General features: G+C 46.2%; 1 protein-coding gene across 1 annotated transcript in view; it reads left to right on the top strand.

Moving 5' to 3' along the window:
- CTIF (cap binding complex dependent translation initiation factor) overlaps nt 1-22,635 on the top strand; it is a 166,807-nt gene that overhangs the window by 43,710 nt on the left and 100,462 nt on the right. Inside the window, exons 2-7 of the mRNA XM_056848232.1 lie at nt 7,441-7,653; nt 9,001-9,084; nt 15,821-15,943; nt 17,651-17,724; nt 18,520-18,624; nt 20,034-20,109. Of these exons, the coding sequence (XP_056704210.1) occupies nt 7,474-7,653; nt 9,001-9,084; nt 15,821-15,943; nt 17,651-17,724; nt 18,520-18,624; nt 20,034-20,109 (642 nt within the window). The 5' untranslated portion in view covers nt 7,441-7,473. The remainder of the gene's footprint in view (nt 1-7,440; nt 7,654-9,000; nt 9,085-15,820; nt 15,944-17,650; nt 17,725-18,519; nt 18,625-20,033; nt 20,110-22,635) is intronic.

Genomic DNA, 22,635 nt, shown 5'->3' with positions numbered 1-22,635 from the left:
AGGTGTTCCCTTCAGTTCAGGGGACCTGTGAAAAGTACAGGTGGCTTTTTGAAGGTTGGGGCAGGTACCCCAGTGGGAAACGGCGCTCACTGGCCATGAGCGGACCCAGTGGGTGTGCGGGGATGCCAACCTCCAGGCGAGGCCTGGAGATCGCCCAGAATTCCAACTGATCTCCAGACTACGGAGGTCAGTTGCCCTGGAGGAAATGGCTTCTTTTGGAGGGTAGAGTCTATGGCGTTTTCCCCCACTGAGCTCCCTCCCCTCCCCAAACCCCACCCTCCCCAGGCTCCACCTCCAAATCTCTAGGAGTTTCCCAACCTAGAGTTGGCAACCCTATGGCTACAGGCAACAAAGTTCATCTCATGATAGTTTTCGGCCATCTTGGTTGAGTCAATTTCCATGGGGATGTTGGACTCATTGCTGTGTGGTGTTCCATTTATTTGCAGTGGGTACTCAAAGCGTCTTTGTAATTGCAGATGAGTTTTCTCAGTTGTGCTCTGCCATTATTCTGGGGATCCTTTATGACTTTGGTCAAACATAAGGCCCGTGGGCTGGATCTGGCCCCTTGAGAGCTCTTATCCGGCCCACGAGCCAGCCAAGGAAGCCACCCCCCCTCGACCTGGGCTGGCGAGGCATGGCCCGACCCGACCAAGCGACATTTATGTCATATCCAGCTCTCGTAACAATTGAGTTTGACACCACTGACTTAGGTTCTAGGTGGTTCTTAGGTGGTTGTCTTCTGGGACCTTTAAAGCCTTACAAGGTCTGGGACCATCATACCTACGGGGAGGGGCTGTGGCTCTGGTAGAGCCTCTGCTCTGCATGCAGCAGGTCCCATGTTCAGTCCCCGGCATCTCCAGTTAAAGTGACCAGGCAAATAGGTGCTGCGAAAGACCTCTGCCTGAGACCCTGGAGAGCTGCTGCCAGTCTGAGTAGACAATACTGGATGTGATGGACTGAGGGTTTGATTCAGTATAAGGCAGCTTCGTGTGTTCATGTGACCGCCTCTCCTGGTAGGCCCTCCAAGGAGCTTTGCGCTCTGCTAATAGTAACCTGCTGGTGGCCCCCGACCCGAAGAATGTGTGGCTGTCCTCAACAAGGGCCGGGGCATTTTTGGCCCTGGCCCCCGCCTGGTGGAATAGTCTTCCTGGGGACATCAGGGCCCTGCGGGATCTTAAGGAGTTCGGCAGGGCCTGTCAAATGGAGCTATTCTGCCAGGCCTCTCATTGAGGACAGCCACAAGAGGATCCAACATTACTGGCCTCCCCATCTCCCCCCCCCCCCCCCCGACATCTATGGGGGGTTGACCTGCTAATATTTTTAAAAAACATTTTGCTAATGTTTTTGTTACACGGTGGCACCTGGGTAAATTTAAGACCACCTTTTTATGATCGTCACTGGAAAAGACAGTCATTGTAGGAAAAGTTGAGGGCAGCAGGAAAAGAGGAAGACCCAACAAGAGATGGACTGACTCAATAAAGGAAGCCACAGCCTTCAATTTGCAAGATCTGAGCAAGGTTGTCAACGATAGGACATTTTGGAGGACTTTCATTCATAGGGTCTCCATGAGTCGGAAGCGACTTGACAGCACTTAACACACACACACAAACACACACACATTTATAATTGTGTTATAACGTTTTATGGATGTTTGGAGGTGGTTGATGTTTTAATGATACTGATGATTTTATGTATTTTACTGGTTGTTACCCGCCCTGAGCTGGCTTGCCGGGGATGAAGGCGGGCTATGAATTTGAAAAATAAATAAATAAATTCAGGTCTCTAGTCGTAAATTTCGCACAAGGGCAAAGCTGCCTTCCTTTTGACATTTAGAAAATATCTTCTTAAAATAAAATAAAAATGCTTTCCTGCAAGAGAAAAAAGTCTAAGTTTTGTTCCTTTTTTTGCATAAGTACAGAAGCATTTGTGAGCAGTGTTAAACAAAGAAACCCCTACAAAGCGAACCATTTCAATGCCATTTAAAAAAAAACATCTGGATACAAAAGGGCACGTTTCAAAGAGGCCTTTATTGTTTTCTGTTTGTTTTAGCGTAGCAGAAAATTGTAACTGAGCTCTTCTGCAACATACTAAAATTCAACTCCCTTAAGAGCTAGCTCTTTGCATGCAGAGTACTTTTCTGTGCTATTTGTCCTGCAATGCAAAAGGGGAAAAATAATTTAAAGTATGTATTTTGGCTCACTTGGGGTTAGTTTTGATGGGAGTTTTGAAGACAGTGTGGTGTATTGGTTGGAGTGCTGGCCTTGGTTCGAAGCCCCCACCCCCCATCTTCATAAAGCTTAATGGGTGTCCTTGGGCCAGTTGTCGTCTTTCAGAGTAACCTACCCCACAGGATTGTTGTAAGGACAATGTGGGGAAGTGAAGAATGCCTGCTTTTCCCTCTGATATGCATCAGTGCCTGGCTGTTATCCCAACAGCTGCCTTGCATGCCGGAGAAGGCCACTGTTTTCCAACATGGCCTGCAAGAGCTCAGCTGTGCCCGACTGTTCTGGCAGGGAAATTGCCAGTGCCTGGCACTGATGCTACTTCTGTGCGCCATCTATTGGGATAGCAGCAAAATGCGCGCACCTCTCATTGCTTAGCTAGCATTCTCTTGTGGCAGGTCTTCATCGGCATCTTTGCTGGGCAATTTGTTTCTTGATTTAGAGAACTTATATGCCACCTCTCCAGAGGTGGCCAATCTTTTGCTTCCAGATTACTCCCTTCCTGCCCTCTCCTCTCTGTTACTTTTTTAAATCCAAATTCTCTGAGAAGCTGAACCTTGAAAAATGAAAGTATTATGCAAACAAATAGTATACAATCCAGGTTTTCCGCTGAGACAGCGCATGCGATTGCTTTTTGGCACTTGATGCACTTGAATGTGTCCAGAGGAGGGCAACAAAGATGGTGAGGGGTCTGGAGACCAAGTCCTATGAGGAAAGGTTGAAGGAGCTGGGTATGTTAGCCTGAAGAGGAGAAGACTGAGAGGGGATAGGATAACCATCTTCAAGTACTTGAAGGGCTGACATATAGAGGAGGGTGCCGAGTTGTTTTGTGTTGCCCCAGCAGGTCTGACCAGAACCAGCAGGTTGAAATTAAATCAAAAGAGTTTCCGTCTAGACATTAGGAAGAAATTTCTAACAGAGAGGTTCCTCAGTGGAACAGGCTTTCTCGGGAGGTGGTGAGCTCTCCTTCCCTGGAGGTTTTTAAGCAGAGGCTAGGTGGCCATCTGTCAGCAATACTGATTCTATGACCTTAAGCAGATGATGAGAAAGGAGGGCATCTTGGCCATCTTCTGGGCGTGAAGTAGGGGTCACTGGGGGTGTGGGGGGGAGGTAGTTGTGAATTTCCTACATTGTGCAGGGGGTTGGACTAGATGACCCTGGTGGTCCCAACTCTATGATTCTATGATGCTGAGTATACATTGTTATATGTGTCTTCCAATGTGGTTTTAGATTCTTCCTAGGAAGTAGAGGCGAGCAAAGAACAAATCCTATCAGACTACCTTTGCTGATGAGCTTATGGTCTAAAGATACAAACCAAGATATTGAGGTTAAATCAGGAGGGCAGACAGGTGCCGACCGTCTGGGATGATGCTAGAAGGGCATAGAATCATAGAGCTGGAAAGTACCTTCCAAAAGTTGCCACATCTCTCACGCAATTGACCTATGTATTTGGCAGCAGATAACGCAGTATCCACTTCTCAGAAAGTGCCTTTAGCTCTTTTATACAAGGAGTTATACAGTTATTTTGTGCAATATTATTTTGTGGATTATGCTTCTGATGTGTACAGGATTTATACCATCTGACGTCAAGAACTATCTTTTCAAAGAAGTGTTTCAGCAAAAAGGTGCTGAAAAGGATTGCTTAAAACAATCAAGGAAATGGAGCAATTTCTAAAGTCCGAAAGCATTTGAAGAGTTTTAGCTTCGGGTTGGGGGGGGGGGGAATGCCTAAGGAAAAGAGAGCATGGCTTGTCCAGGAAAGAGCGGCCTATAAATCGAATCAAGCAAGCAAGCAATCAAAAAGGTTACTATACTATGAGCAGGGCCAAGAGAAACATTTTACTTCACAGAGCACCAGAACTTGGGGTCAGGAATAAATTCAGGGCCAGGCAGGCTTCTCTTCACAGGTGTAATTGATTTACAGCCTTTGCTGTCGCAAGATGATGGCTCAGACAGGTTTAAAACAAGAAAAGATTAGGAAGAGACTGATTCGTGGAGGATTTCTCGGTTGGAAATGCCTCCTCTTACATCCAGCATATGAACATATGAAGCTGTTTGAAATTCAGTCAGATATCTGGGCTGTTTAGCTCAGCACTTCCAGTTTTCACTTACAGCATCTGTCCGTAGGGTTGCCAACCTCCGGGTGGTGGCTGGAGAGTTCCTGGGATTGCAACTGATCTCCAGGCGATAGATAATTAGTTCCCCTGGAGAAAATGGCCACTTTGGAAGGTGGACTCTATGGCATTATACCCCATTGAAGACCCTCCCCTCCCCAAACCCTGCCTACCTCAGGCGCCACCCCCAAAATATCCAGGTATTTCCCAACCAAGAGCTGGCAACCCTATCTGTCCAAGATCTTGGGCAGAGACGGATCTTTCCCAACGCCTTTACTATCCCAATTCTTTTAATGAGAAGTGTCACGATTCCGTGCCAGGAGTGTCTGCATGCAAAGCGTTTGTACTGCAGCGGCCCCTCCCTAAAAATAAGAGTTGGTTTTTATATTCCGACTTTACCTTTCTCTACAATCACCTTCCCTTCCTCTCCCCACAACAGACACCTTGCGAGGTAGGTGAGGCTGAGAGAGAGAACTTTGATTAGCCCAAGGTCACACAGCTGGCTTCATGTGTAGGAGTGGGGAAACCAACCCAGTTCACCAGATTGTCAGGTTCAGGCATCTGTCCCTAGCATCCCATAAGCAAACTCATCCAGGCAGGTACCTCTGAAGCAGTAATACTTTATTAGGAGCAAAAAGACAGATTAAAGGGCTGACTGCCTACAGGCAGGTGAGGCCAGTAATGGGGAACACAGGCAGGTTACATGCTTAAAACACTACGGACTGAAAAGGTAGACATTGCTAAGCAACCCCGAGAGAAGCGGTTCCCAGGAAGATAAGTGGTTCCCAGGAAGAAAGCCTAAACACTACCACAGCTGCAGAAAACAGGATGAGCGAAACTACACAGACGTTCATAGGCATGAGAACCAAGGACTTGACGTGTGGCCAGAACCTGGCCTAACTCATGTCAAGAGCCCTTGCTTCAGCTGAAAGGCAAAGGCCTGTGGAGGAGTGGGGAATCGAACCCGGTTCTCCAGATTGGTTTGAGAACCACTGGCCTAGAGCATCCCTGACAAGTGTTCATTCAGCCGCTGCTTGAATACTGCCAGTGAGGGGGGAGCTCACCACCTCATTAGGAAGCCCATTCCCCTGCTGAACTACCATAGCAAATCTTACATCCAACAGGTTGTTCCAGCATTCCCATGAACAAAAATGCTGAGACTTCGGGTACAAATGGCCCCTGAACTCTTCGCAGTCGCTGTTACAGAGTCAGCACTTCATTCCATGTTCATTATTTACCCTTCCGTCACACGCACCCCCACCATGTTATTCATGTCCCCATATTTCACGCCCGGGTCGGCATTGTCCGTCTGTCAGTTCTGCAATAACAGCTGTCATGGGTGGCGGGCTTTTTATGGCCGCTTGCTATTGTGGTGGGGCAGCGAGACTTACAGTTGGGCCGGGCTTTCGTGTCGAGGTTAAGCAAAACCTTTGTCTCCTCCACTTTCTTTTGGGATCTGGCCGAAACGTTGCAAGCAGACCTGGAACTTCTGTAAACTCTCATAAGAGCATAAGGACATAAGGAAAGGCCCTGCTGGATCAGACCAAGGCCCATCAAGTCCAGCAGTCTGTTCACACAGTGGCCAACCAGGTGCCTACAGGAAGCCTACAAACAAGACGACTGCAGCAGCACCATCCTGCCTGTGTTCCACAGCACCTAAGATAATAGGCATGCTCCTCTGATCCTGGAGAAAAATGGGTCTACATCATGACTAGTATCCATTTTGATTAGTAGCCATGGATAGCCCTATCTTCCATGAACATGTTCACTCTCCTCTCAAAGCCTTCCAAGTTGGCAGCCATCACCCCATCCTGGGGCAGGGAGTTCCACAATTTAACTATGCAGTGTGTGAAGAAGCACTTCCTTTTTGTGGAGGGGAGGGGACCTCTTAAACAGGAAACTCTCCCCAACGAACAGCTAAAGGGACTCCTACCTTTCTCTTCCCCCACCCCAAGCATTTGTCAGTCTCCATTGTGTAAAGAGTCTCCATTGTGTCTCTCGTTCAGCCATCTGTGTACCACTGGATCCTAAGCATCATGTTAACTGCTAGTATGGGCCTTTTAGAAGCAAAGGCGCATGGTAGGTGGCCAAAGTACACCTTCCGATGCAAGAAGTGTGTGGAAGAAGAGCTTTGGCATCCCTCCATTTATTCGCTCATAGCTCAAACTGTTGTCCAGGTTACGTTCCTGGTTGCCACTGCAAATTCCCTCCTTCCGTAATCTAAGCTTAGTTTGAGATTGTGAAGTCGAGTACTTCCAAGCAGCAGCAGCCAGCCAGGGAAGTGTACAAGCTAGACATAGTGATAAAAGCGTACCTCTTGGGAGGTCAGCACACTGTCTCCCGAGACTGGGACATGATCAGACGCATGAAACTGCCTTATACTGAATCAAACCCTTGTTCCATCAAGGTCAGTATTGTCTACTCTGACTGGCAGCGGCTCTCCAGAGTCTCAGGCAGAGGTCTTTCACATCATTTACAGCCAGCTGTTTGGGATTTACAGCCAGATGTTGGCGACGTTGGGGATTGAACTTGGGACATTCTGCATGCTAAGCAGATGCTCTACCCCTGAGCCACAAAGATCTCTCCCAGTATCTGTTGTTTCTGATTGCCTTGCTCATTCCCACTGAGCTACCAGGCAAAGGAAATCCTGCATCCTGATGTGGTAGCTTCATTCTTAGGCCTTCTCTAGTTTAGCAGGAAATGAGTAGATACTGATTAGATACAGGAAACGATTAGATACATTTTTCATATATATTTTTCTTTGCAACCATGAGGACTAGAAACCTGTACCCTTTAAATGGAAGCTTGGGATTCCATGGTGACCACTGAACGTTGCTTGTGGCATGATATTTTGTTCTCCTTGGCTTAGTTGCAGTTACCTAGGGTATTAGACTGGCTGCAAGTATATCTGGCATACACTGAGCACAATGTGAGACAGTGGGTCATTGGTGGGCAGCTATACCCGGTGAGATTTTTTAAAAGCCAATAAGGAAATTGCTTAAAATATGTGAAGTTTGAGAGAGATATGTGCAACTTCTCAGACTTTATGAACTGCCAGCTCGTCCATTAAACTGAGTCTCTGGCCATTTTCTTTTCCTCTCTAGGCTGCACCCGTTCTTGGTTCGTTTCCCCGAGTGATGGAAAATTCGTCTGCGGCTTCTGCCTCGTCTGAGGCCGGGAGCAGCCGTTCGCAGGAAATCGAGGAGCTGGAAAGGTTCATCGACAGCTACGTTTTGGAATATCAAGTCCAAGGCTTGCTGACCGACAAGACGGAGGGGGACGGGGAAAGCGAGCAGACGCAGTCGAACGTCTCGCAGGTTGGTACAGGAAGGCATCTCGAATGGAATGTACTTTATCAGGAATAACGCAACCACGGCCCAGCAGGTGGATTCATTTAGATGGGGAGGGGTCACCAGTGCCCCAGTTGAGAAAGGATTGATCCGCTAGCTGGGAAAATATTATCAAATAAAGATCAAGTAGTGTTGTTTTTTAAGAATATGATTTGGAATGACCCCCCCCCCAATCTTTTGATTATAGGGTTCCCAACTGCTTGGTGGGGCCTGGAGACCTTCCAGAATTACAAGCGGTCTTCAGACTACAGATGTCATTTCCGCTGGAGGAAATGGCTGCTGAGGAGGGTGGGCTTTATGGCATCATACTCCACTGTGGCCCCTCCTCTTCCCAAACCCCACCCACCCCAGGCTCCACCCTCAAATCTTGAGGAATTTCCCAGCCTGAAGCTGACAACCTTTATTTGAATTCCAACAAGCTGAATAAGTACATTCATTATCAAAATTTACTGGTTATTTTAAAGTCATGATAGCAAGATATAATAAGACGAATAAATAAATGAGTCCAGAGTCGGGCTACTAGGATTGCTTTTAATTATTGCGCGTCTCAGATATTGCATTTTCGAGCAAGTCTATCAGCGCCATTTTTCCAACAGCATGCGCTCACTTCATGCCTCTGTGTTGCACTTTGGTAATTCTCGCAATGTTTCAGACTTTTAATTATTATTACAGTACATTGGGTTTTTTTAGAAGTAATGCTATTGCATAATTGATAACTACAATGTAGTGTAAAGACAACTTTTATATGCACTGGGAAACAACAACAAAAATTTGGTGTGACTCGTTTTATTGCAAACCCAAAGAATGTCCGAGATATGCTTGTAGCGTGCTAATGCTCAAGGCCATTGGGTCTAATGAGTAGGGTGGACCCTGCTGAGGTCCCTCCCCTCTCCAAACCCTGCCTTCCCCAGGCTCCCAAATCCAGGAATTTCTCAACTTGAAGTTGGCGACCCTACCTTGTAGGCGGAGCTTTCCTTGTTTATCTAAGGATGTCGTCTTATTAGCCAGGGTGGAAGTGAAAAGCTGCTCTCCCCGCACCAGCTCTGTAGCAGTCGGGGCAGATCTAGCAGTTATTTTCACTGTTGATGGGCTGTGGTTAAGTGACAGAGCATCCTCTTGGCATTCAGAAGGTCCCAGGTTCAATCCTTGGCATCTCCAGTTCAGAGGCTCAGGTGGTAGGTGGTGTAAAAGACCTCAACTTCAGGCCCTGGAGAGCCACTGCCCGTCTGAGTAGACAATACTGATTTTGATGTACCAGTGGTCTGATTCGGGGTGAAGCAGCTTCAGGTGTTCACTCCGTGCCTTTCTTTGCAGTGGACGGCCGACTGCAATGAGCAGGTAGAGGGCAGCGGCTCCACATCGAGAGGCAAAGGCTCCGGACCTCACAATCAAAACCAGGTAAGCGAAGCACGACTCCCTGAGTCAGAAGGCTGCTCTCCAGGCTGGTAATGTTGTATGCCTTTTCCCAGCTTCAGGTCCTAGGGTCCCTGCGTCCAAACCCTGGCCTTTAAGTGCAGACATGACAGAGGTCTGTACAATTATGCATGGTAAGGAGAGAGTGGACAGGGAGAAGCTTTTCTCCCTCTCCCATAATACTAGAACACGGGGTCATCTGCTGAAGCTGGAGGGTGAGAGAGTCAAAACAGACAGAAAGATTTCTTCACACAACGCATAGTTAAATTGTGGAACTCCCTGCCCCAGGATGTGGTGATGGCTGCCAACTTGGAAGGCTTTAAGAGGGGAGTGGACATGTTCATGGGGGAGAGGGCTATTCATGGATATTAGTTAAAATGGATACTAGTCATGATGCATACCTATTCTCTCCAAGATCAGAGGAGCAAGCCTATTATCTTAGGTGCTGTGGAACACAGGCAGGATGGTGGTGCTGCAGTTACTTTGTTTGTGGGCTTCCTAGAGACACCTGGTTGGCCACTGTGTGAACAGACTCCTGGACCTGATGGGCCTTGGTTTGGTCCAGCAGGGCTTTTCTTATGTTCTTAACAAAAACATTTTGACAGCAGTGAAGTGGTTTAATAGAACTGTCGCTGCCTTCCAACACAGGCACAATTTGCTGGCCAGGAGCGAGCCCTGGAAAGAGCCAGATTCGAATCCAGTAGCACTTTAAAGTCCAACAAGATTTTCAGGGTATGAGCTTTTGAGAGTCAAAGCTCCCTTTGTCAGGTACAAGAGGAAAAAAGCACTATTTGGATTCTTGGTGTTTTTCTGTCTGAAGCAGACGAAACTGTTGCGGGCAGTTATTGCCTCTGCCATCAACTCAGTGGCCCATTGAGCATTTCCAACAGTTCTGAAACTGAATTTTTGTTTGCTTATTTATTGGCAAGGACGCGTGGTGTGAGGTCATGCATAAAAGCAATAGTGGTTGGCAGTATCTTGGCCAATGGGGTTAATCTGAGATGCAATTATTATTAATGGGAAACAAATAATAATTTTAAACAGGTGATACGTGATGCGTGGAACAAGACTGGGGGTTGATGGATTTCCCAAGAGCCAGCGTGGTGTAGTGGTTAAGAGCGGTGGTTTGGAGCAGTGGACTCTGATCTGGAGAACCGGGTTTGATTCTCCAACTCCTCCACATGAGCAGCGGAGGCTAATCTGGTGAACCGGGTTGGTTTCCCCTCTCCTACACATGAAGCCAGCTGGGTGACCTTGGGCTAGTCACACTCTCTCATCCTCACCTACCTTATAGGGTGTATGTTGTGGGGAGGGGAAGGGAAGGTGATTGTAAGCCGGTTTGATTCTTCTTTAAGTGGTAGAGAAAGTTGGCATATAAAAAGCAACTCTTCTTCTTCCTCCTCCTCCTCCTCTTGGCTCTTTTCTGCTGTTGTAAGAATGTAAGGAGATCCCTGCTGAATCAGACTTATTGGCCTTATCTATTTGAGCATCCTTTTTCTAGCAATGGCCAGCCAGATGCTTTTGGGTTCTCAGAAGCACAATATGAAGGCAACATTCCTTTCTGTTTATTTACCCCTGAAAAACTTTCATTGAAAGGTACCCTGCCTTTGAACCTGGAGGTTCCATTTAGCTAACAGTTATCAAAAAACTTATCCTCTGTGAATTACTTTTGTCCTTTTCTAAAACTGTCCCTTACCTCGTTTGGAGGATCTGCTCATTGTCACATGGTAAGGGTGTTTCTGTAAATCAATATTCTCAACATGGCCTCACCTGTGGATACTTAAATCTGGGGATTGGGGGCATGAACAGACAAGACAGATCTTTCTACAAACCTGAGAAAAGCCTCAGGTTTGCAGTCAAACCTGAAAAATGTATAAAGCATTCTGCCTGTGTTATCATTTTGCTTATCTGTGTGAGGAAAGCTCTGAAAAGTGGAGGAATTTATATTGGTATTCAGAATTGGGAGTGAGTACAAAGCATTAATTTGCATCTTCTTGGTGCGCAACATGGCTAACAGTTTTCTTTGATGAGGTTTTTTTTTTTACACTGAATTAATGAGGCCCTGTGCATTTAAGGATCCTGCAGGGATGCTCGTACATGAAAGGGCTTTGAAAACTAGGATGTTCATCGACATTAGAGTATGTTGGTATAAATTTGGGACCTATCTTTGTGATGACCTCTTTATCGAAGCCCAGAATGATCCAGCACGTAGTCAGCTTTTGACAACAGTACTTCTCCTCTTCTCAAACTCATCCTAAGGCATTGTTTATTTGGGAAAGAAAATCTTTTAAAAGTTGTTTTATATATGCCAATTTTCTCTACCTTTTAAGGAGAATCGAAATGGCTTACAATCGCCTTCCCTTCCCTTCCTCTTCCTCTCTCAATTCTTTGTATCTCCGAAGTGGCTAAGACCAAACTGTTCTCACATTTTATCCACAGTGTCTATGGTATACCATTAGGGTTGCCAGGTCGCTTAGATTGAAGAAGAAGAGCTGGCTTTGTGTGTGGGAGTGGGGAAACAAATCCAGTTCACCAGATTGGCCTCCGCCGCTCATGTGGAGGAGTGGGGGAATCAAACCCGGTTCTCCCTATCAGACTCCACCGCTCCAAACCACCGCTCTTAACCACTACACCAGATTGGCAGAAATTGCCCGCCAATCCAGTACCTGGCTTGGAAGTAGGGATCACATGTGTGTGCGGCCGCGCTGATGCGATCGCATCACTTTCAGTTTACACCTGGAAGCGCCGCATCACAACGGGCCTTTTACCACTCAAATTCCCAGTTTGAGCAGTAAAAGGTCCGTTGTGATGCAGCACTTCCGGGTGTAAACCGGAAATGACGTGATTGTGTTGGTGCGGCCGTGCGCACAACCTCTACTTCAGCTCCACCCCAAAAACCTCCCACCGGAGCCAAGGGAGCACCTAGCAACCCTATATACCATAGGAGCAGTGGAGTTCCTAGAGCATCTACTCTTAGTAGCCCTCTAGATCTTCTGTTCTTCTAGAGTAAATGGTATACCATAAGGTCCACCCGCTAAAGTTGCCAATTTCTTGTGGGGAGCTGTGGTCTGGAAATCAGTTATAATTTCGGGAGAACTCATTATGCAGTTGGTAACCCTAGATCAGGAGTGTCAAACGTAAGGCCTACGGGCTGGATCCGGCCCCTTGAGAGCTCTTATCCGGCCTGCAAGCTAGCCGAGGCAGCCACCCCCTCCACTCTCAATCGGGTCTTACGAGGCATGGCTTGGCCCCCACCAAGTGACCTTTATGTTGTATCCGGCCCTCGTAACAAATGAGTTCCAACACCCCTGCCCTAGAGGGAGTGGACTGGTTAGAGACGCCAAGGTGGGTAGATAGGGCTCCCAGGCTGTGCCTGGCATCCATTGGGAAATTGGGGGGCTAGGACATGGGAGGATGTGGCATTGTGTGTGTCACAATGACACTTACGGGGAAAACAGGGAAGTGATGTCGGGTAGCTCTAGGAGATCTCCAGCTACTAACTGGAGGTTGGCAACCCTAAGAAGGGATTCCATGAACACAGGCCTGACCACAGAATCAGCCTCCCACTAACTGGGTGGGGTGGGGTGGGTGTTCTGATTTTCTGAAGAAAGACCCACGTTACTGCATCTTTCTATATGGGTAGTCAGTATTGTTAATATTTTATTGGATGTAATAGGAGATAATTAAAAAACACACCATTGTGACATCTTATTACAGAGCCCTCTTCCCCGATCCGCCTACTGAATCAACATTTCCCGTCAGTTTTGAAAAATGATAAAAGGAGTTTTAACGTAATGGGTGTGTGTGTGAAATATTAAATTAAAAAGGAGGTGAATTTTTGCACATGGCTGAGATTCCAGTAGAATAACATTCAATTAGAGAACAGTTCTAGAGACATAACCAGATTGCATTGAATTTCCCTGTTTTATCCCTCGTGTAAATTGTGATTTGTTCTTTAATGGCCAAAAAAACTCTTCAATCCAATTTGCAGCTATAAGCACAGAACGTGATACAGTAAAATAAAATGCTTTTCTATGTGATGCTTTGGTAGTCTGTAGCTTCATGTGGTTTGAGGGATTTCCATGTTTTAGGGATTTCTGGGATGAAGTACATTAAATTAAAGGTTCTGTCAGCTTTAACATAACATTGATTCTATCAATTACTTCTTTCTAAAAGGAATCTATAAGAGGGAATTTCCCTATTAACTGGAGTTCCTTTGGGGCAGATTGGTGAGCATGAAATAAACATAACTTGAGCACCAGTAAATGACAAAGTCAATTATTATAGGAGTATCCTTCCACAGTAAACAGGGTTGCCAGCCCCCACCCCCCGCTGTGGTCGAGGCATCCCCTACCCCAAAGCCCCTCCACCTGCTGCCAATCTAGGGTTGCCAGGTCCCTCTTCACCACTAGAGGGAGATTTTTTGGGGCATAGCTTAAGGAGGGTAGTGTTTGGGGAGGGGAAGGACTTCAATGTCATAGAGTCCAGTAGCCAAAGCGGCCATTTTCTCCAGGGGAACTGACCTCTATCGGCTGGAGATCAGTTGTAATAGCAGGAGATCTCCAGCTAGTACCTGGAGGTTGGCAACCGTATTCCAATCAGCTGGCCTGTGGGGGTACCTAATGGCAGCGAAGCAAGACCTAGGCCAGCAACATGGCAATGTCACTTCTGTTGGGTACTGTTGGGTACATAATCTTGTGCTCTGGTCTTTGAAGAAGAAGAGTTGTTTTTTATATGCCGACTTTCTCTGCCACTTAAGGGAGAATCAAACCGGCTTACAATCACCTCCCCTTCCCCTCCCCCCAACAAGACACCCTGTGAGGTAGGTGGGGCTGAGAGAGCTGTGACTAGCCCAAGGTCACCCATCTGGCTTCGTGTGTAAGAGTGGGGAAACCAACCCGGTTCACCAGATTAGCCTCCGCCGCTCATGTGGAGGAGTGGGGAATCAAACCCGGTTCTCCAGATCAGAGTCCACCGCTCCAAACCACCGTTCTTAACCACTGCAAATGCTGGCTCTCTACGATAACCACAGAGCTTTCACCCAAATACCAGACCGTTGCCAGCGACGCAATGATGTCCCTTTCGGTGCACACTGGATAGTCTAGCCCTATCTTCACTGCTGGTAAATCCGTCCCCACCCCCTGCTGGTTGCATGGGGGGTATCCGGCACCCCTAGCTGCACTCTTGTAATGTTGTATCCTTCGGGTTTCCATCTCTGGGTTGGGAAATACCTGGAGATTTTGGGGGTGGAGCCTGAGGAGGGCAGGGTTTGGGGAGGGGAGGGATTTCAATGCCATAGAGTCCAATTGCCAAAGCGGCCATTTTCTCCAGGGAAACTGATCTCTGTCGCCTGGAGATCAGTCGTAATAGCGGGAGATCTCCAGCCACCACCTGGAGGTTGGCAACCCTATGTATCCTGAGTCCTAATCCCAGTTATTACCATGTTGGAGGTCATCTAAAATGCCTGCGTGGTGTACTGCTTAGAGTGTTGAACTGGGATGTGGGAGTCTGAGGTTCAAATCCTCCATTCTTCCATGGTAGCTTACTGGGTGACCTTGGGACAGTTGCTCTACTTCGCAGGGTTGTTGTTGTGAGGATAAAATGGAGGAGGGGAAATGGTGTCGTAAGCTGCTTTGAGTCTCCATCGAGAAGAAAAGCGAGGCATAAATATCTGAAGAAACGAATACATGCCTTTTCAGAAGACTGTAGATTCCTTGAAGAGAGAGGGCGAAATCTTGAAGAGATTTAGTGGTATTTTTGTGGCGTAGAGATTAGAGGTTGCCAGGACTTTGAGGCCAAATATCGGGATCATTCATAATTGCATTTGTCTGTACTGAGATTCTGTGGGGTCAGGGAGCACATATCCCCATTAAGTTCCTGCATCTAGAAGTAACATTGAAAGGACACCATAAAAGTATAATAAATTTTGTACAATGAGCAAATACATGCCTGTATCTGTCTGCCTGTCTGTCTTTCTTTCTGTCTTTCTTTCTGTCTATCTATCTTTCTTTCTTTCTAAAAATAGAAGGGGTGGAACTTTTGAAACAGTAGGCTGAAATTAGGACATCGAGGATATCGAAGACACTTCTGAGTTTTGCAAACTAGTAGGGCCCAAATGTATTATCCTGGTAGAGATGCCCGCCTCCAGGTGGGACCTGGGGATCCCTTGGAATTACAGCTCATCTCCAGACTACAGAGATCAGCTCCCTTGGAGAAAATGGATGCTTTGGAGGGTGGACTCTATGGCACTGTACCCCACTGAGGTCCCTGTCTTCCCCAGGCTCCATCCCCAAATCTCCAGCAGTTCCCCAACCTGGAACTGACAAGCCTATGCCACTCGCTGGTGGCCAGGGGGGGGACCTGGCAGCCCTATACCCTTAGGGTTGCCAGCTCTGGGTTGGGAAATACCTGGAGATTTTTGGAGCGGAGGCTGAGGAGGGAGGGGCTTGAGAAGGGGAGGGACTTCAGTGTCATAGAGTCCAATTGCCAAAGTAGCCATTTTCTCCAGGGGAACTGATCTCTATCAGCTGGAGGTCAGTTGTAATAGCAGGAGATCTCCAGCTAGTACCTGGAGATTGGCCACCCTATATGTCCTGGATAACAGTCCCAAAAGATAGGTTGTTTCAACCCCCCCCCCCCAGGCATTCCGTTAACCCCTCAGAGGAACCGATTAGCTTTGGTAAGTTGTTCTTGACTAAAGCCGGCTGTTTGTTGTTTCCAGGAAGAGTGGGATCACAGCAGCAGTAGCAGCTCAGGATCCCGGCCTAGTTCAGGCTGCGGGCCTGGGTCTGCATCAAGGTCTGCCGGCCAAGAGAGAAGCAGCCAGTTCAGGCATTCTCGAAAGGTACCCTCTGGTGGTGGTGATGGTGGTGGTGAAAGCCAGATAAGGAAAGCTGGGGAACATGGCCTCTATTCAACCTCTCCGCTCAGCCAAGTTGTGAATCCATCCATCAGCTATGTTTATGAACTCTATCTTGGGAGATTCCTAGAGCTTTGTGGGGGGGGGGGGTGCCTGGAGAGTGGAGTTTGGAGAGGGCAGTAGGGATGGCAGTAGGGTTGTGCATATCGATACACCCAAACCGAAAATAAACCCGAAATTAGCCATTTCGGCAATACTACCAAAACATGGGAATCTGCCCGAAGTCGAATAGGGGATTCGGCTTTTCGGGTTTGGCTGTTCGCCATTACTCAGATGCACGGCTCTGTGCTTTCTCCCATTTTTCTATCTTTGACTGGTTTTGTTAGGGGCCCTTTTGAGGAGAGGGACGTGTAATCGGAGCCAACTTGGTCCAACAACTATTCGGTGTGTTGATCTGCAATTCTGCATCAAGCATAAGGGTTATTTAAAAGACGGGGCTCACCCAGTCCTGTCTGGAGGGATATACCCTCCAACTAAAAAACGCCAGCTTCTACTGCTGCTTACTAGGCTTCTGAAGACGACTCCTCACCCGTGCGAATGAGCCATCTCCTTCACAAGAGCTGCCTTGATCATGACTTCGGCTAACTCCGATATCACCCCCCCCCCCCGAAAACCTGCTCTCATACTGAAGGTTGCCCCAAATAGAGGCTTTGTTTCCCCGCACCGTGACCATTTCTTGAAATCAGATTTTTGATTACTATAATAAAGGACTGTTCACAGGATGTCATTTGCCACCAAAAGAAATGTTTTCCATGCCTTATTTTTCTTGCATTTAAGCCTTTTTCCTCAGTTCGGAAGCTTATTTGCATGGACATCATGCTATGCACCCCAGATATAAAGGGAGCCCCACACTTTGAGGCGCCAGCCTGCCAATCAGCTCTTTCTTCCAGTCCTCGGCAACACTGAACTTCTGAACCTGAAAACCAATGGAGAGCTCAGCTCACAAATGCCTAGAGCAGTGATGGCGAACCTTTTAGAGACCAAGTGCCCAAACTGCAACCCAAAACCCACTTATTTATTGCAAAGTGCCAACACGGCAATTTAACCTGAATACTGAGGTTTTAGTTTAGAAAAAACAACTCATACATTAACATCTTGTTACAAGGTTTTGGATGTAAATGACTGCCGCACATGTACATGTTTATGCTGAATCGCATCCTTTGCTTGGGTGCACAAACCCTGGAAGTTACTTTTTTTCCCCTTTGCAGACTTTCTTTTGGTTTAATTTAGGATTTGGAGAAGGAACGTTGTGTTTTCAGGAGCACTGATAGGCGACAGCCAGGAGAGAAGAGCTGGTGGTGGTTGTGTGGAGGGAAATTTGTCCTCTGATACCTTTAAGAAAATAAAATGATGTAAATATATAAATAACAGAGCAGTATGGTTGCTGCTTGAGTGAAAAAGGGCCGTTATGGCTCACTCGGTCTGTACTGGTGTGATGTTGTGTATGGATTCCGCGGGAGGTTTCATCTGTAGCTCTTTTTTGTCAATTGGCAGTCCACGCTCATCTCAGTTTCACTGGTCTGAGCCAAGCGGCAGCAAACAGCAAGTTAAGTTGGGTGAGTCGTATAGCGAGCCTATTGTGCCGCACGGAAATAAGTAAGATCTCCTACTCTGCCTTTTTTCTCTTTGTAGAATGGCAACAAAGACAGTTCCCTTGACATGCTGGGCACAGATATCTGGGCAGCCAATACCTTGGAGCCCTTCAGGTAAGCTGGTCTTTGAAAAGGCACTGGTCCCCTCTTCTTTTGGTTGGATAAATAGGGTTGCCAACCTCCAGGTACTAGCTGGAGATCTCCCACTATTAGAACTGATCTCCAGCCGATAGAGATCAGTTCCCATGGAGAAAATGGTCGCTTTGGCCATTGGACTCTATGGCATTGAAGTCCCTCTCCTCCCCAAAACCCGCCCTCCTCAGGCTCCATCCCAAAAACTTCCCGTCGGTGGCAAAGAGGGACCTGGCAACTCTAATTGTCCTGGTCAGTTTATTCGACTGTGTATCTCTTTTTTTTTTTTAATTTTTTAAAAATTTTTTTAATGATTTTTATTGAATTTTTTAACAAACCAATACAATATTTTTGAACATCCTTATAATATATGTATGCTTATTTTTTCCTCTGATCTGTTTCATTCCAGGTATTTATTTTTTTTAAAATGATTATTATTTGTATAACATACATAAACCAAAAAACACATTATACAAAAAAATACACACAAACCATAAGCACAACAACACTAACAAACATTAAACATATAATCTACCAAATAGCAAACTTTATCTGGATGACACTGCTATCTTTTTGAACCTTCCATCTATCTCTAAATTATTACTTACAATAATAGAATAGTTCTTTAACAAAAGGAAACAGATATTAGCTCATGTTCTTTTTATTCACTCTCTACACATCTTATATACCTACTACTGTCTCTATTACTATATTGTTATATATATACAGGTATTTTGTCTCAATAATTTCTCTTTTTCTCCCCTGATGTCTTTGTAGCGGCGCCACCTGGGACCTGCAACCTGAAAAACTTGACTTCACGCAGTTTCACCGAAAACTCCGCAACACTCCTAAGCATCCGCTCCCGCACATTGACAGAGAAGGGTGAGTCGCACTCCAATCAGACACAGTATTTTTTTCTTCCCCTAAGTTGAACAGCCACTGGCTATCCATCAACCACTTCACACTTTAAAAAGGGGAAATTAAATGTATTTTTTCCTTGGCACTATAAAGAGAAAAGTTGCCACATCTCTCACGCAATTAACCATCTATTTGACAGCAGATGACGCGGTATCCGCTTTTCAGAAAGCGTCTTTAGCTGTTTTATACAGGGAGTGATATATTTATTTTGTGCAGTGTTATTTTGTGGGCATGATAAAACAATATGGGCCAGGGAGTTTATCTGATCTGGACAAAATGGGCATTTTTGTTCTGGAATAATTTTATTGTTATTGCCCTTGTGTCTCAGCTGAGTCCAGGGCATTATATCTCGCCAATAAGAAAGCTCGTCTGAACTTGTGCATTTCTAACCAGCGGAAATAGTCTGGCAAAGAGAAAGTTCCGTTGAAGGGTATCTGGAAGAAACGAGCTGCTAGGAAGAAAGTAGATTCCTTTAAAATGTGTTGGAGGAGAGTGTTACGGATACCGTGGACTGCCAAAAAAACAAATCAGTGGGTTCTAGATCAAATCAAGCCTGAACTGACCCTAAAAGCAAAAAATGACTAAACTGAGGCTGTCGTACTTTGGTCCCGTTATGAGAAGAAGAGTCACTGGAAAAGCTATTAATGTTAGGAAAAGTTGTAGGTAGCAGGAAAAGAGGAAGACCCAACCAGAGATGGATGGACTCTATAAAGGAAGCCACGACCCTCAATTTGCAAGACCTGAGCACGGCTGTTAAAGATAGGATGTTTTGAAGGACATTGATTTCATAGGGTTGCCATGAGTCGGAAGCAACCTTGACGGCACTTAACACACACATTATTATTATTAATCATTGGATCAATTTAAATGCACTCCAAGCTCTAGTGGGAAATGTCACGCACCTCTTCAGCCTAAAGTGACCACAGAAACAGTTCTTGCAGAAATCAGAACCGAGAGGAAAATCAGCTCTGTAGTAACCAACAGTTCTCTGGCATGGCTGCCTTTGAGAAACGTCTGTGAGTTTTACGCTCGTGCAACCCCCTGCTTGTAAACATCTTCAGCCAACACGAGAGCCAGTGTGGCACAGTGGTTAAGAGAGGTGGACTCTAATCTGGAGAACCAGGTTCGATTCCCCACTCCTCCACATGAAGCCTGCTGGGTGACCTTGGGCCAGTCACAGTTCTCTCCGATCTCTCTCAGCCCCACCTACCTCACAAGGTGTCTGTTGTGGGGAGAGGAAGGGAAGGAGATTGTAAGTCAGTTTGATTGTCCATAAAGGTAGAGAAAAGCAGGGTATAAAAACCAACTCTTCTTCTTCTTCACAAGCTCATTTTTACATTAGATTCAGATGTGTTCTTTTTGTCTGTTCTTAGAATCGGGAAAGGAAAATGTGAGGATGGAGACAGCATCAACCTGAACGATATAGGAAAAGTTCTTCCAGCTTGGCCGGTAAGTTTCTAGTCGTTTTATTTGTATACCTGGTGTCATGTATGCACAGCATAACAGAGTGGGCTGTTTGACACCCAGATTAAATCCCCAATATCCCGAAAGGCATCCTTGTGTTTTCTCTCTGAAGCTTCGCGGATCTGCATTGGGAACATTTGCTGGTTGAATATACCGCTTTCTAAGACTTGGAATGTTTGCATGAGTTGTGTGCAATATTGGGATTGTGAGGCTTTGGGGACCCTCCCGACCTGAACTGTCACCCCCAAATTATATAAAAACGAATTAAACAAAATAAATCAGTATATTATACACTGCACTTAAAATACAAATTTAAAACCAAAGGCCTCAAATTTAGCCTTTAAACTGAAAGCCGCCAGACTAAGTAAGTAGTAGAAGAAGAAGAGCTGGTTTTTATATGCCAACTTTCTCTACCACTTAAGGGAGAATCAAACCAGCTTAGAATCACTTTCCCTTCCCCTCCCCACAACAGACACCCTGTCAGGTAGGTGGGGCTGAGAGAGCTCTTAATAGAACTGCGACTAGCCCAAGGTCACCCATCTGGCTGACCTGGAGGAGTGGGGAAACCAACCCGGTTCACCAGATTAGCCTCTGCTGCGCATGTGGAGGAGTGGGGAATCAAACCTGGTTCTCCAGATTATAATCCACTGGTCCAAACCACCGCCCTTAACCACTACACCAGGCTGAAACTGAAAACCGCCAGATTAAGTAAGTCCTCAATATACAGAACATAATACAAATGAATATCTCTGATGGTATTACAAACAAGACCACAGTAAACCAGGCTCAATGAGTATCTCAAAGTTGATAGTCCACAAAAAAAGCCACAGTAAACAAGACCAAATGTCTTTTGGACCTATGAGCCTTCTTCAGTGGTCACAAATACATACATATACGCCAAGAGCAAGTGTTGATATAATTAGCCAGATCAGGTGTTAATTTGATTCATGCACGTTTCATTCCATGTGGCATAATAAAGATCATGGATCTTGTTCCATGATTTTCATGCTCACACATAAAAAATGCAAGTTTATAAAGTATATCTAATCTTGGCCGTTTATTTTCTTGGGGCATGTACACATACATCAGCCAGCAATTTGCCAAAAGACAGGATTCTACTGCCTCAAAGATAGTTTTTTACAAAACGGTGAATGGGATGGAAGGATGAAGGACTGCTTCCTTCTTCATAACGTGTGTGGGATATTAAGAAGTGTCTGGATGTTGAGAGAATCAGTGAGTGTATGTACTCTACAAAACCTATGCTGGTATAAATGCAAGATTCTCCTTGGGCCGTCAGGAAACCCACAATACATTGGCATGGGGAGGTGGTGATAACAGCATGGTCTGAAAAATCTGTGATGGCTCAGTGGTAGAGCATCTGCTTTGCCGGCAGAAGGCCGTAGGTTCATCTCCAGCTCAAGGTTTGTTTAATAGGTGATGTGAAAGTCCTCTGCCTGAAGCCCCGGAGAGCCGCCCCCAGTCTGAGTAGACAGCACTGACCTTGATGGATCTGATTCAGAATAAGGCAGATTCATGCGTTCAAAATCCGCTTTCTCCCTGGTGTAGTGGTGTGGTGGTTAAGAGCGGTGGTTTGGAGCGGTGGACTCTGGTCTGGAGAACCGGGTTTGATTCCCCACTCCTCCACATGAGCGGTGGAGGCTAATCTGGTGAACTGGGTTGGTTTCCACATTCCTACACGTGAAACCAGCAGGGTGACCTTGGGCAAGTCACAGCTCTATTAGAGCTCTCTCAGCCCCTACCTTACAGGGTGTCTGTTGTGAGGAGGGAAGGAGATTGTCAGCCGGTTTGATTCTCCCTTAAGTGGTAGAGAAAGTCGGCATATAAAAAGCCAACTCCTCTTCTCTCTTCTCTTCTCTTCTCTTCTCTTCTCTTCTCTTCTCTTCTCTTCTCTTCTCTTCTCTTCTCTTCTCTTCTCTTTTGTAATGTCTGGCCCCATGAAGTGTTCTGGGGAACTCAGAAGCATGCACGCTGTTGTTTGTTGTTGGGTTGGTCCTAATAAAGGTCTTTTGTGGACTGCGTTCTCGGCTTTTTTGGATAAACGCGAGATAATAGTTATGGCATGTGTGCCGTCCCCCCTGCAAAGCATCCTGGGTCCTGTAGTTTGGCGAGTGTGATATGAATTCTGTCTCAGGAGCATCCAGAATCCCGTAACTCTGGAACAGCCATGGTGGGTTTTGAGTCGGCTTTCCGCCATCTAGTGTCTGATTTTTGTAAGCGTACACTTTTTTTAAAAAGGTTGAGCAACCTGCTGTGAGCGAAAGATGGATGGGGGAAGCAGACGGCTTTGGTGCAAACTCTCTCCTGCCAGTGAAAGAGAGGTCAAGCTTTTCATCTCAGAATTTGGGCATCCACCCTTGACATAAGCTCATCTTTACGAGGTGACAGTCCCCTCCCTCTCCCGTCTGGAAAAAAAGGGAAGTCATTTAGGTGTGGAAAGCTTGTTGTTTAGCAGTGTTGATGGGTTTATGATTGTGGTTTATGGCGAGGTAT

This window comes from Euleptes europaea, chromosome 4 (assembly GCF_029931775.1).
Source record: "Euleptes europaea isolate rEulEur1 chromosome 4, rEulEur1.hap1, whole genome shotgun sequence".
In the NCBI taxonomy this organism is placed as follows: domain Eukaryota; kingdom Metazoa; phylum Chordata; class Lepidosauria; order Squamata; family Sphaerodactylidae; genus Euleptes; species Euleptes europaea.
This window is presented reverse-complemented; position numbering and strand designations above follow the sequence as displayed.